Here is a 15178-nt window from a genome sequence, read left to right as displayed (position 1 = left end):
TCACTCATCACTGCTGTGGGGATGTCATCTAGAAGGGGTATGGAAGAAACAGTGAGGCAGACGATGAATTATGATGATAAAAAACGCCATCTAAATGTAATATGTCAGATTAGATGAAGCCAACTCTACAATCAGCTGCACATTGTGCAACACTATGCCGGGAAAAGTTTGGAAAAATGGAATGTGATACCACTTTGTATGAAGTCTATTGCACTCATCAGTTTGTGTAACTATGGAAAAGATGACAAGTCATCTACTTTAAAGTGATACAACAACCAGAAAAAACTAATAGAAACATTTGTTTTGCGTAGCAGTGTTCTGGATTTTCTAGACTAGTAAATACTTTAGAATTTAAGGTCATAGATTTCGATATGAGATGTAGCCCATGACAGTAATCATTATGGCAGCAGGAAGTTGTAAGAGAAACAGTTCTTGTCAGTGTATTTAACATCACTGAGCATGAAATCACTAAACATTTTATAGTTTGACTTGAAAACCTTGACAGACAGGGGTGTTTTGGCTCTGACGAGCCATGTAGTGAATGTCACTGTGCATAAATATTGCACGTAGCTAGTGTGTAAAAAGTGTGTAAAAAATATCAGTCATGTAGCTGCTGCTTTCTTTCTCTTCCTTTAGTAGCCTTCTCTATTTTTCCCATCACTGCCAAGTGTTTGGTAATACTGTAATGAGATTCATTATCATTAAATAATATTAACCTGCGTTTTGCTGTTTGCCTTAGATGACGCTAACATACGACTTGCTGGTGGCAGTAACTACTGTTCTGGCAGAGTGGAATTGAAATATAATAACCAATGGGGAACAGTGTGTGATGACAGTTGGGACATGAATGATGCGCAGGTGGTGTGTAGACAGCTTAGATGTGGTAATGCTGTCAGTGCACCTCAAAGTGCCTACTTTGGTCAGGGAAGTGGCCCAATATGGCTGGATGATGTTCAGTGTTCTGGAAGTGAAAGCGCCATCACACAGTGCTCTCATTATGGATTTGGAAACCACAACTGTGGCCATGGTGAAGATGCTGGTGTTACTTGCTCAGGTACAGAAAACTCTTATATTATGACCTTGTCATGAATGTAATTATATTTTTATTGCACTGATTAACTTTTATTGGTCAGTAAAAAAAATACACAGGTGTAGCACAATTATTTATCTGGCTGTTATTTTGGCAGCTAGGTAAATAATATAGTGTTCACTGGATTATTAAAACTACTTGAGGAGTTTGTGTTTGTAGAGCAGCAGCCACAACAAGACAACAAGGATGCAGTTAGCTTGGGCGTTTACTGATAATATTCATGCAATGCAGTCAATCAGAAGAGCCAGCTCTCACCAATGTGTTAGAAAAAGCGACTTTACGCACAGAGAGGTGACGTAAGAGCTGATTTAACCAATGAGTGTGTGAGTACCGTGAATAAATGAATACATTACCATCCACAGGGGAGGGAGCAAAGAATCAGCTCCAACCCATGCTACAATATACTAAAGCTAAAATAGCACCGCCACTCTTTCTCATGTTTGCCAGCCTCTGTAGATAATATGTAAGAAATAAAACACTAACATGACAAAGAACAACACACAAAACATTTTCTTTATTTATTGTTACATAAATAAAGTTGTGGAACATCCATCAAGTTAGTTCATGTCATCATCTATGTCAGAGGTATACAATCTCTGGGACATGAAGGAATTGCGGGGAGTGGGGATGAAAAATAATACGTCAAAAAATGTGACTTTCAATTTTTGTTAGAAAGAGAAAATGGCTGAAAGTTTTGCCTGAAAAAAACATGAAATAGGTCTGCAACAAAGTTTAAAATCTACCACTTTACAAATAATATTAATGATAATTGGACAGCAAACTAAAAGTCTGTTTGTTTGCTTTGCCAGTCACTCCATCTGCTATTGAGAATAGATGTGCATGTGCAATCATTTGACTGCAATCATTTTGAGGAAAAAGATATTTGATTGTTGAGCTGAGACTCTGTGGTTCGGATATAAAATGTATTTTTATTTGTCTGAATGAATTGAGAATTCTCAAGAATACGCTTGTTCAAATTTCAAACTTTTCTATAATCTCAACTGGTTTTGTTTCTAATATTATTTCATTTTATGGCTCATATGTAAAATTGATAGACATAAAAATCAGTGTTTAGTAACACCTTCATTTTTTAACCTAATAAATCAGCGCGTAACCCGATCAGGCTGGTGAATGGTTCAATCTGTTGTGGTCGAGTGGAGATCCAGCACAATGGCCGTTGGGGAACAGTGTGTGATGATGATTGGGACTTAAAGGATGCAGAGGTGGTGTGTAGACAGCTTGGATGTGGTAAAGCCATCAGCGCTCCTAGTAATGCCCGCTTTGGTCAGGGAAGTGAACCAACCTGGCTGGATGATGTTCGGTGTACTGGAACTGAGAGCTCCATAGATCACTGCTCACACAGCGGATTTGGAGTAGAGGACTGTAAACATTATGAAGATGCTGGAGTCGTGTGCTTAAGTAAGTTATCATTCTTTCTTGTTGCAATACCCTGTTTAAAGTGAATATATTTACAAAATTATTCAATATATATCTTTATTATAAGACCTGCAGACTCCCACATTGACTCGGATCTCTCCAAACTCTGTGGTCTCACCTGGAGAACTCCTTCAGTTCAGATGTACCACACCCAGCCCAACATGCATCTCTGTGGACTTCACTTTGTATAAAGATGGGACTTCAATAAAGAAGCAAACTGCAGTGTCAACAACAACATTTAATCTGACTGTAGATGCGTCACATCAGGGCCAGTACACCTGTGACTACTCATACAGGGAAAGTAACTCCATATCATCCAGGAGCACCTCCTTTAACATCACTGTGGGTAAGTGCAGAGAGGATGTTACACTGAACAACATTAAGTCATTAATTAATTATTAAATGCTGTTCAAATAATTGCCATTGATTATCCATAAGTTATTTACAGTATAATTTAAATCACATTAACAAGACTAATACATAAACACTGTTAGTGATGGTCGAGTAAGACAGCAAAATCTTCTACTACCTATCAGTAATTTGATGTTACTATTATGGATAAAACACTCACTTTATGGGAAAATAATCAATAATGGGGGTGTTGTGATGAAGCAGAATTAGTGTAACATCCTAAAGTTGTTTATCTTATAACAGCACATACTGTAGTGTTTAATTCCTCTTATACCACGCCAATTTATAAACAATTTCATTTTCTTTAAAGAAGAAAATTTCATACTTTTCCTCTGTTTTTAATTACACTACCTGTGGTTAGATGCCTGTGAAACAAGTTAGTTCCTTCTATTTGCTTATGTTACAGAAGCTATAAATAGTTGTGTCCTCAATAGCCTCTCTTTTATCCCTCTTTAAGTTAATAAGACAAAAAAAAAAACCTTGTCAGGTAACTGCAAAGTGCAAACCTTCTGTCTCTGACTTTCCAGTGTCAGAAAGCCACAAGTTACAGCTTCACCTCTGACTGCTACAAAGCAATGACACTAGAAACTCCTACCGTTAATGTTAAATAAACATCAATGATTATATGATATTCTTTGTAAATCAAATGTATTTGTAATGTTGGAGTGTGTGTCACACACAGCCTTGTGATTTTCCTCAAGTGGACTCATGGGGGCAGTCATGGCCTAATGGATAGAGAGTTGGCCTTGCAACCCGAAGGTGAACCTGAAGGTTGTGGGTTCGAGTCTCAGGTCCGGCAGGGGTTGTAGGTGGGGGAGTGAATGAGTGAATGACCAGCGCTCTCTTCCACCCTCAATACCATGACTGAGGTGAGACCCTTGAGCAAGGCACCGAACCCCCAACTGCTCCCCGGGCACCTAAGCAAAAACCCCCAACTGCTCCCCGGGCACCGCAGCTGCCCACTGCTCCATGTGTGTGCAAAATGGGTTAAATGCAGAGCACAAATTCCGAGTATGGGTCACCATACTTGGCCACAGGTCATTTCACTTCATTTCATTTAAAGTGGGGTTTTCTTGCGAGTACCAGACAAAATTTGCAGGTCTGATTTCAGCTATAAAACAGATTAATTCTCTTCATTTCTTCGTTTTCAATAAGAGAGGCCCTGCTTTTTCTGTTCTAGTAAACCTGCAGCAGCCTAATATCTCCTTCAGTGCTGTTGGTGGACCAGAAGTGACAAGGGGCTATGGCTTCTCCATCATCTGCTCAACTGAACCTCAGTATCCAGACGGTTCCTTCCACTTGAAGTTCAGTGGATCCAACATCACCAGAACTCAGTCAGCTGTTAATCACTCAGCCGTCTTCCTGTTTCCTGAGGCGGATTTTGTCCTTCAGGGAAACTACAGCTGTACTTATGAAGTTAACGTGTCCTCACGCACCTTTACCTCTACTACCACTCAGCTCCTGTTCATCACTGAGAAAGGTACAGTCAAATAAACTAGTTCTTTTATTTTCTTTTCTGCAGTTTAATGGGTAAAAAGCTTGTTGAAGATGATTTCTCTCTCAGCATCTCTGGCTCCCTACATTGGTGTTGGATTGACAGCAGGACTGCTTCTCATCGCAGTCATCATTTGCTTTGTGAAGACACAAAAAAGACGAAAATGTCAGATGGATAAGAAGAAGGATACACAGTGTGAGTTGCTAAAGTCATAAATATTTCACTGTAATTGTAAAACACCCCTTTGATGACACAATGAATTAAATTATTTTATACTACAGGGCTGTTTCACACTGTTTCACACTGTTTCATATATATATACACTATATTACCAAAAGTATTCGGTTACCCATCCAAATGATCAAAATCAGGTGTCCTAATCACTTGGCCTGGCCACAGGTGTATAAAATCAAGCACTTAGGCATGCAGACTGTTTTTACAAACATTTGTGAAAGAATGGGCCGCTCTCTGGAGCTCAGTGAATTCCAGCGTGGAACTGTCATAGGATGCCACCTGTGCAACAAATCCAGTCGTGAAATTTCCTCGCTCCTAAATATTCCACAGTCAACTATCAACTTTATCATAACAAAATGGAAGAGTTTGGGAACAACAGCAACTCAGCCACGAAGTGGTAGGCCACGTAAACTGACGGAGAGGGGTCAGCGGATGCTGAAGCGCATAGTGCAAAGAGGTCGTCGACTTTCTTCACAGTCAATTGCTACAGAGCTCCAAACTTCATGTGACTTTCAGATTAGCCCAAGTACATTATGCAGAGAGCTTCATGGAATGGGTTTCCATGGCCGAGCAGCTGCATCCAAGCCACACATCACCAAGTGCAATGCAAAGCGTCGGATGCAGTGGTGTAAAGCACGCCGCCACTGGACTCTAGAGCAGTGGAGACGCGTTCTCTGGAGTGATGAATCATGCTTTTCCATCTGGCAATCTGATGGACGAGTCTGGGTTTGGAGGTTGCCAGGAGAACGGTACATTTCGGACTGCATTGAGCCGAGTGTGAAATTTGGTGGAGGAGGAATTATGGTGTGGGGTTGTTTTTCAGGAGTTGGGCTTGGCCCCTTAGTTCCAGTGAAAGGAACTTTGAATGCTTCAGGATACCAAATCATTTTGGACAATTCCATGCTCCCAACCTTGTGGGAACAGTTTGGAGCGGGCCCCTTCCTCTTCCAACATGACTGTGCACCAGTGCACAAAGCAAGGTCCATAAAGACATGGATGACAGAGTCTGGTGTGGATGAACTTGACTGGCCTGCACAGAGTCCTGACCTGAACCCGATAGAACACCTTTGGGATGAATTAGAGCGGAGACTGAGAGCCAGGCCTTCTCAACCAACATCAGTGTGTGACCTCACCAATGCGCTTTAGGAAGAATGGTCAAAGATTCCTATAAACACACTCCTCAACCTTGTGGACAGCCTTCCCAGAAGAGTTGAAGCTGTAATAGCTGCAAAAGGTGGACCGACATCATATTGAACCCTATGGGTTAGGAATGGGATGGCACTTAAGCTCATATGTGAGTCAAGGCAGGTGACCGAATACTTTTGGTAATATAGTGTGTCTATATATATATATATATATATATTTATATATATATATATATATATATATATATATATATATATATATATATATATATATATATAATATATATATATATATATATAGTATATGCGTATGTAATTTTCCATAATGCCATTTAGACCTATATGAAATGATGGTTCTAGGAAATAGTTAATTTGTGTGTGTAAACTTGATGGCATAATCCATATATAAAAGTGCAGTAACTCATTGAAAATTATATTATTCAATGCCAATCAATCGAAGCTTTACATTAGTTAGTCTTCTTATGCAGAAATTTACACACATTCAAGAGCAGGAGTAGGATCTGAAAGTTTTTCTGAATTTATGGGACTTTCATGAATAACATATTTTTTGTGTAAATTCTCATACGAATGATTTGTGCATGAATCCGTTTGTATCCAGCCTGATAAATAAGGTCCATTGTTTCTATAGTAAGAATCTAAACAGTGATTGTATGGCAGATGCTCTATATAAGTAGATTTTTTAAAAATGTATGCAATTGTTGATATGGTGTTCTGTAAGGACTTTTTTTTTAGCATTTATGTAAGAGGTTTCCAGTGTCAGTGTAATAGTTAGTGCAATAGTTAGAGATAAAACCGTAACTAAGTTTTCTGACAAGGATTAGTCTTCAGGACAGAGGAGTTTGCTGAGAAACACTTTGCAGTCTCTTAGTAACAGGACAGCCTGCACTGTTTGTTCTTTTAACTTCAAGAGAAAGATAAAAGAGAGGCTGGTGTGGGAATGACTGTTTATAGCTGCTCTAATATAAGTGATAAAAATTGTCTTGTTTTGCAGACTTAAAACTATGACATAATCTTTAATTAATCAAAAATTGTAATCGGCAAATTGCTGAGGCATAAGATGCAATCAAATTCAGTTGTTGATTATTTTCCTGTAATAGCATAACACAGTTTTTTATTCATTACTTGTCTTATTCTTGTTGAAATTGAATATACCTTGATATATGAATACACTAAAAACTTGTATTTTGATGCAATCATTTTATAGGTGCCAGAAACACATATGACAGTCCCCAAGGAGAGATTGAGACAGATGATGAAGACGTTTATGAAAACACAGAAACTATTTTCCCCCGGAAGGACGATTCAGACAACTCTGAAAACGACCAAACTGATTTCAATGCTCATGAACAAAGAAGTGATGTGGACAATGACAATGAGGATGCAGAAATTTATGCAAACTGTGAAGAGTAGTGCTGAGAACTAAACAATTATCCAATATCTACAGTCCACAAATAATAACATGGTTAATTTGGATAATCTTCCATTGTTAAGATATTATTATTTTCTAGTTGTTTTAAATAACACAGATTTTAGAATCAGTTTGTTTTCATCTGTTTAGTCTGTTTAGATGTTACTATATCAAAACTTTTATTTTCATTTTCTTACTAGTTTATTGTTACCCGTTTATCTCACTGCTACTTGACATTAAAATGGTTTAGGGATTCAATACAATTTCCTACTTTTTCATTTTGTATTTTTGCCTTAAATATTGAAATGCATCAAGATTTAAATTCTACATCACTATTTTCCATAAACTGATGACAAATGCAGAAATGAGAAAATAATGATAGGGTCACCTGAAATTTAGATTTTCATTCTTATATCAATTCAATTCAATTTTATTTGTATAGCGCTTTTAACAATGGACATTGTCACAAAGCAGCTTTACAGAAATAAATCGATTCACAAAAAAAGATATATAGTAAATATGTGAATTTATTCCTGTGAATTTATCCCTAATGAGCAAGCCAGAGGGCGACGGTGGCAAGGAAAAACTCCCTGAGATGATATGAGGAAGAAACCTTGAGAGGAACCAGGCTCAAAAGGGAACCCATCCTCATCTGGGCACAACGGATAGTGCAATTATAAATAAATCCATTCTATTATTGTGTACTATATGGACAAATACCACTCCTAAACTTCCAAAACATTCATGTAGAGTCTATTGACATTTTGAGATTAGATTTAGATTTAAAATGTCATAATTTTTCAGTTGTTAAACTCATTTTGTCTATTTTTTTTCTTAACATTGTTATTTATTTTTTAGTTGGGTTTCTGTTGCTTTTCATATTTTGTGAATAACATCGAATTTTGAGTGTATTTTACCAATTTACTTTATTTATTCTCTTACCTTCCTGCAACATATATTCAGTCTTATGAATATCAGATTTTTTTTTTGGAGATTATGAAGTTAAACTGAAGAGTTTGATACAAATTACTTTGCAAATATTTATTTGTGATAAAAATACAGAAATGACTATTATTTTAACCAATTGTAAATTGAGTTCATCACATGAATGTTTGACCTTGGTTGGTATGTAAAGTTTCTCTTTGCATGTGTGTATGATTTTTTTAAAAAAAATCAATCATCTGCACTTTTTTGACCACCTTACACTTGGTGGACTCCCATATATGTTGTCTCCCATAGCACTCTCTGCCCTATTCTGCATGCATGAGCTTGTATGCCATCCCTCAACTGCTCAGTTCTATAAAATGAGATAAAGTCTCTAGATAAGGGTGTCTACAAAATGGCATAAATGTAATGTAATCAGACCTCAGTCCACTGAAGGTGAGGCAATGGGAAAGGTGAGGTGTGCGTGGCCCAGTATTAAGAAATACCAGCCACATTTATTTTGGGGACAAATTGGCTGGGGTTTAGGAAAATGTAAAAATCATGAGGGAGGATGGGTCCTGCTGCTGCGTTGTTAGGAGTGGGATGTGGGCAGCTCTGGCAGGCAGGCAGGGCCTGGCCCGTCAATGTCTGTGCCATGTCATGATGACTCTGAGAAGAAAGAGGGCTTCACCCCCCACCCACATCCGTGGGGATTCCACCTGGGGACTTCCCTTTGGAACAGATGCGTGATGAGTCTCTTCGCCATGCTGTTGACCAAGTAAGAGTAATCAATGGTCAAATAATTCAGACAGATATTGTGCTTATCTACCCATATTTTTCAGTCATCAAGGAGGATACCAGTCAATACCAGGATACCAGGACATCAATTATTCGTTCCACAATGAATATTCTCTGCTGAAGAGAGAGTGTAAAAAGACTTATCTGTATCTTAATTTAGCATTACACACTGATGTGTTGTTTTAACTCTGAAAAATGGTGATGAAGATGTTTTTATACATTACAGTACAGGGAAATTCTTTTCTCCACACATCTTAGCTTATTAGGAAATTGGGGGAAGAGCACAGGGTCAACCGTGATAGGTTTAAGTGCCTTGCTCAGGGGCCCAACAGTGGCAGCTTGGCCCCATGACGTTCTGATCAGTAACCCAGAGCCTTAACCACTGAGCCACCACTCCCCTAAATGTAGACTAGAGAAGTGTTTGTGATAGTGTAGTAGTGTTTACTGTATGTTTTAACTAGTTTAGTTCTGGTTTCACTATTAGTTTTAGGATTTCTGCTTTTCATAAACAGGAAATGGTCAAAACAGGAACTCCACTTCTTTAGCTACATGAAAAAAAACATCAGTGTAGGGAAAATTTAGCTCAATTAGATTAAGCTGATGTATTCTCCACCATTATGTAGGGAAAGTTTAGCTCATTTAAATTAAGCTGACGTATTCTCCACCATTATATAAGAACTTTTAGCTCATTAGATGTTGACTTAGTTGTGTCTTATACTCATTATGATGTAAAGATTATTAATGTAATCAGTAATATTGATTATCTTAGGGAATTTTATCAAAATAGGTTTGACGAGGCGTCTTATTCACTCTGGCAAGTCATTACGGTCGCGGCCGTCGACAGTAATAACTTCCCTTGAGGACAACCTTTATAGAGCACGGTACTACAGATCGGGCACCCTAGGAACTCAGACGGTGAGCAGGAAATCACAGAACAACATCACCTTGAACATAGACGAGACTTTATTGTACTAAGCTACTACAGACACAGGCTAACTACTACACACATATCCTAACTACTACACACATGACCAACACACACATATCCTAACTACTACACACACATCCTAACTTACCACACACAATCAACACGCACACACATCCTAACTTACCACACACAATCAACACGCACACAGACATACACATTCATACACATTCATACATGTGGGTATGTGACATGAGAAGAACCAGTGATAATAACCAGAGAGTTGAGTTCTGAAGCATATGCATGACCATTTTACTAGACCCTGACCTGAGTGAGCCATCATTCTGTATCAGCATTAGTTGATGAAAAAGGGTTTTAGGTTTACTGCACCAGCTTAAATGAAGTTGGGAGGTATCAATACTTGCTTTGCTTGGGTGATGAGTGGAAGGAGTTGGTGTCGGTCAGCAGGTTCTAGTCGGATCGGAGTTGGAGGATGTTAGAGGAGTTATGGATCGTCGCCGGAGAGGGAGGCTGGAGTCTGAACGGCTGGGAGAAAACTTAATTCAGGCGAAGTTCGAGGTTGCCAGCCTTGGGACCTTCTGAGGCAGGTTCTCTTGCTGTTCCAGCTCTGTTCGGGTTCCAGCTTCAGCTCCAGCTCCAGCTCCAACTCCGGCTCGGTTCTTTTCTTGGTCGAGGTGTTCTGTTTTTCTGTGTTTCTCTGTGTGTTTTCTTGCTTGGGCATGTGGTTTTTATGTTAGTTTAGATGAGCCAGCCTCTTGAGGTCTTCAACCAACCGCAGGCCGGTTTGGAGATGATTGGAGAGTGGCTTGGCTGGCCCTCCAGCTAATTTGCAAGCGACCCCTCCCGGGCTGCCTCCTTTTTAATGTCCATGTAATGTGGTCTTATTTACCTTTAATGTTTATAATACATGTATGATATGAGGTACTGAGAATTGCAAATCATCAACAGCTTCAGCACATGAAGACAAGCATGCAGATACCACACATGACATACATTAGCTATGGCCATTAGCTACTGGGTATAATGGCGTGTTTACAGAAAGAAACAGACTTAATATTATACAATTCCATTAATAGTGGGGTTGTAATATAATGCTGGTTAGAGTACATGATTTGGAGGTAACACTGGACTTCCCACCATGTGAGAAGTCGCTGTGGCTGAAGTGTAAGTTAACTCTTGCCCTCTGGTTTAATACAGGTTGTGGGAATGCATATTCCCCATACAGATTTAACACAAACTGAGCGATTATATTGAAATAAAATAAGGCAGATGCAGGGAAAGAAAAAGACATTCCAAGAAGTGGAGGAGTCTCAGGTCTGGGGCCCTTTTGCTGATTCAGTTGGGAACAAAAGGTCACTTGAAGCTGAGTAGGGTTTAGTGTAATAAATCTCAACCAGTTCCCTAATCCAAACAAAAGGCATCTGTTAAGGGTGGTCAATCCAAGGTTAGTCCCACGGAGGAATAATTTACACCCTCTTTTCGGGGTTTCTTGCATTCCGATGACCGTTATCATCCATTAATGTTTAACGACCTGTCGTTTAATCTAGACAGGCCGGAGCCATCTTAGGTCCGTTGGGTGTGAAGGAATGTCTTTGCCCTCTGTGTGGTTGTAGAGACAGTTAGTTTCCTTAATTTGATAGTCTCGATTCCTACATCAGCCATCATGACTTCATGAGCATCACCATAAGAAGACAGCAGCAATGAGCACTGTAATTAACACCAAACTGAATGATGCCTCAAAGACCAGGATGATAAGACCTCATCTCACTTTACTGCTTGGCAAAATCAAAGTTTATCAATACTTTTGTCTTGTTTTAAATGCTAATATAGTATTGTTATACTTAATATATTATTTCCACATTTTATATATGTGGAGTGTATGCTTAATTAAACAGACACACTACAGGGTTCTTTTTAAAGCAACAGGTATTGCTTTTTTTTTTTTTTTTCAAAAATTTATTTTTGCATAAATTATGCAAAATGATCTATTTAAATATACATTTGCCTACCTAATAAAACCAGAAATCCTAGTCTTTGGATAATGTTAGAATTAAAATGTTTATCTGACTGTGAAAACAGTTTTCAGAGAAAGAATTTTACAAGACAATTTTACTATTATATAATCTGTTACATAAAATCTGAAACTAACATAAATCAGTGATTAATAAAACTTTCTTTCTTTTTAACTAATAAATCAGGATGTAATGACATCAAGCTGGTGAATGGTCTGAGTAACTGTTGTGGTCGAGTGGAGATCCAGTGGGGAACACTGTGTGATGATGATGAGAGTTGGTGTGTAGATAGCATGGATCTGCTGAAGCCATCAGCACTCCTTGTAATGCCCACTTTGGTGAGGGAAATGAACAAACCTGGCTGGATGATGTTCAGTGTACTGGAACTGAGAGCTACATAGACCAGTGCTCACACAGAGAATTTAGAGGAGAGAACTGTGCACCTGATGAGAACGCTGGTGTCATTTGCTCACGTAAGTTGTTGTTGTTTTTTTCTAGCAATACCCTATTTAAAGTGAATACATTTACAAAATTATGAAGTATATTTCTTTATTATTAGACCTGCAGACTCCCACATTGACTTGGATATCCCAAAACTCTGTGATCTCACCTGGAGAAGTCCTTCAGTTCAGATGTACCACATCCAGCCCAACATGCATCTCTGTAGACTTCACTTTGTATAAAACTGTGACATCAGTAAAGAAGCAAACTGCAGAGTCTACAACAACATTTAATCTGACTGTAGATGCCTCACATCAGGGCCAGTACACCTGTGACTCCACATCATCCAGGAGCAACTCCATTACCATCACTGTGGGTAAGTGCAGAGAGGATGTTATACTGAACAGTGTTAAGTCATTAATTAACTATTCTGTTAAATAATTCCCATTGATTACCTATACTATTTACAGTAAAAAAATCTTAGGCACATGTAAAGGAATGTTGTAAAGCTGCAAAGATTCCTTCAAAAAATACATTTTGCAACATCAATTTAACAATGCATTAGTAGTCTCAAGTACACTTCATACAGTTTTATGGGAACATTAGCTGGTAAGTTTTTCTATGCATCTCGGAATTAACAGTTGTTCCCTCGCCAGCTTCTCTTTTATCTCTCTTGAAGTTAATAAGGACAAGTCCTCTGTGCTGAAGACTTTCTTGTGTCAGAAATCTTCTCCAGGTTACGTAAGTAACCATGGTTCCCCGAGGGAACGAGACTCTGCGTCATGAAATGCTATGGGAACGCCCCCGCGTGACCACGCTCTGAATCACGTGTCTAATCCGTCCAATGGATGGGCGAGACGTCACGGACGGGGTGACGTAGCGACCCGGAAGCATAAAAGCCCGAGCGGCGAGCCCCGCGTTAGCTTACTGGAAAATGAAGCAAGCGCCGCAGGAACGCCGGAAGTGTGGCACCGAGACGCTTGCCAAGAGAAAGGCAGTTTTTAACGTCAGAAGACGGTCCGAAATCTCCTCTATGGGCTCGAAGGGGGGTTTGCAGAGAGCCTCTAAAACCACGGCCAGGTCCCACGAGGGGACGCGAGATCGAGCTGGAGGTCTGATCCTAGGCGCACCGCGGAGGAAACGTGTCACCCAGGGGTGTCTGCCCACTGACTGGCCATCGAGAGGGGCGTGGCAGGCCGCAATAGCCGCCACGTACACCTTCAGGGTGGAGTGGGTCAGCCCCACGGAGAGGCGGGCCTGCAAGAACTCCAGCACTGTACCAACTGGGCAGAGAACAGGGTCAAGCCGGCGGTCTCCGCACCAGGAAGTGAAAAGTTTCCACTTCAGGGCGTACAGTTTCCTCGTAGAGGGAGCTCTGGACTGGAGGATGGTCTCCACAACCTCGGTTGAGAGACCGGAAGCGCGGAGTTGTGCCCCCTCAGAGGCCACACCCACAGCTTCCACAGCTCCGGGCGGGGGTGAAGATGGCCCCCCGCCTGTGAGAGGAGATCCCTCCTGATCGGAATCTCCCATGGGGAGGCGTCTAGGAGGGAAATCAGGTCCGAGAACCATACTCGGCCCGGCCAGAACGGGGCTACTAACAGTAGACGAATTCCGTCCCGGCGCACTCTCTCCAGAACTCCCGGGAGCAGAGCGACCGGAGGAAAGGCGTACAGACGCAGCCTCGGCCACGGCTGTACCATGGCACCCAGTCCAAGAGGAGCTGGATGAGTCAGAGAGAACCAAAGGGGACAGTGCGACGTCTCCTGCGTCGCAAACAAATCCACCTGGGCTCTGCCGAACATACGCCATATGAGCTCCACCACCTCGGGGTGGAGTCTCCATTCCCCGGTCCCCTGCCTCGACAGGGCGTCCGCTCCCACGTTGAGATGACCAGGGATGTAGGCCGCTCTCAATGAGAGGAGGTTCCCTTGGGACCACACAAGGATCTGGAGCGCCTGCCTGTAAAGGGGGCGCGAACGCAGACCTCCCTGGCGGTTGATGTAAGAGACCACCGTCGTGTTGTTGGAGCGCACCAACACGTGGCGGCCTCTTAGGTCTGGGAGAAAGTGTTTCAGAGCTAGAAACACAGCCAGCATCTCCAGGCGGTTGATGTGCCAAGTGAGATGGCGGCCGCTCCACAGACCACGGGCAGGACGGCCACTCATGACGGCTCCCCATCCGGTGAGGGACGCATCCGTCGCTAGCACTACGCGGCGACCAGGAGCACCCAGGACCGGGCCCTGAGACAAGAACCCAGGTTCTCTCCACACAGCTAAGGCACGGCGGCATCGCCGCGTGACCTTGATCATGCGGAGCAGGTTTCCTCTGTTTCGGAAAAACCCCCTGGTCTTGAGCCACCACTGTAGGGGTCTCATGTGCAGCAGGCCAAACGGTATCACGTTGGACGCAGATGCCAATAGGCCCAGCAGTCTCTGAAACTGCTTTACAGTGAGTGACTGGCCTACTTTCACTCTTGCGACCGCTGTGAGGACCGACTCGATCCGAGCAGGAGACAAACGTGCCTGCATCGTGGTCGAATCCCACACGACGCCTAGATAAGCGTTTCTCTGAGCTGGAGAAAGCACGCTTTTCTCGGCGTTTAATCTTAACCCCAGTTCCTTCATATGAGCGAGAACGACATCTCGATGCCGAGCCGCCATCTGCTCTGAATGAGCTAAAATCAACCAGTCGTCGATATATAGTTCAGTATGCGGATGCCCTGTAGTCGCATAGGAGCCAGGGCAGCATCCACGCACTTCGTGAAGGTGCGGGGTGAGAGTGCTAGGCCGAAGGGAAGAACCCGATACTGGTAA

General features: G+C 41.4%; 1 protein-coding gene across 1 annotated transcript; it reads left to right on the top strand.

The window, feature by feature from the left end:
* The first annotated feature begins 843 nt into the window (after nucleotides 1-843).
* LOC113528063 (deleted in malignant brain tumors 1 protein-like) lies at nucleotides 844-7985 on the top strand. Its single transcript, XM_034310004.2, has 6 exons — nucleotides 844-1054; nucleotides 2198-2509; nucleotides 2595-2873; nucleotides 4119-4418; nucleotides 4503-4628; nucleotides 7038-7985. Exons 1-6 carry the CDS (start codon nucleotides 844-846, stop codon nucleotides 7241-7243), a joined length of 1434 nt encoding a protein of 477 aa, XP_034165895.2. The 3' UTR covers nucleotides 7244-7985.
* Nucleotides 7986-15178: the final 7193 nt, after the last annotated feature.

This window comes from Pangasianodon hypophthalmus, chromosome 13, assembly GCF_027358585.1.
Source record: "Pangasianodon hypophthalmus isolate fPanHyp1 chromosome 13, fPanHyp1.pri, whole genome shotgun sequence".
NCBI lineage: Eukaryota > Metazoa > Chordata > Actinopteri > Siluriformes > Pangasiidae > Pangasianodon > Pangasianodon hypophthalmus.
This window is presented reverse-complemented; position numbering and strand designations above follow the sequence as displayed.

Excerpts from the sequence above, each read along its gene's own strand:
- LOC113528063 (XM_034310004.2), top strand. The coding sequence starts at position 844 with ATGAATGATGCGCAGGTGGTGTGTAGACAGCTTAGATGTGGTAATGCT. Across the intron at positions 4,419-4,502 it reads CCTGTTCATCACTGAGAAAG|CATCTCTGGCTCCCTACATT; the intron begins GTACAGTCAAAT and ends TTTCTCTCTCAG. Across the intron at positions 4,629-7,037 it reads TAAGAAGAAGGATACACAGT|GTGCCAGAAACACATATGAC; the intron begins GTGAGTTGCTAA and ends ATCATTTTATAG.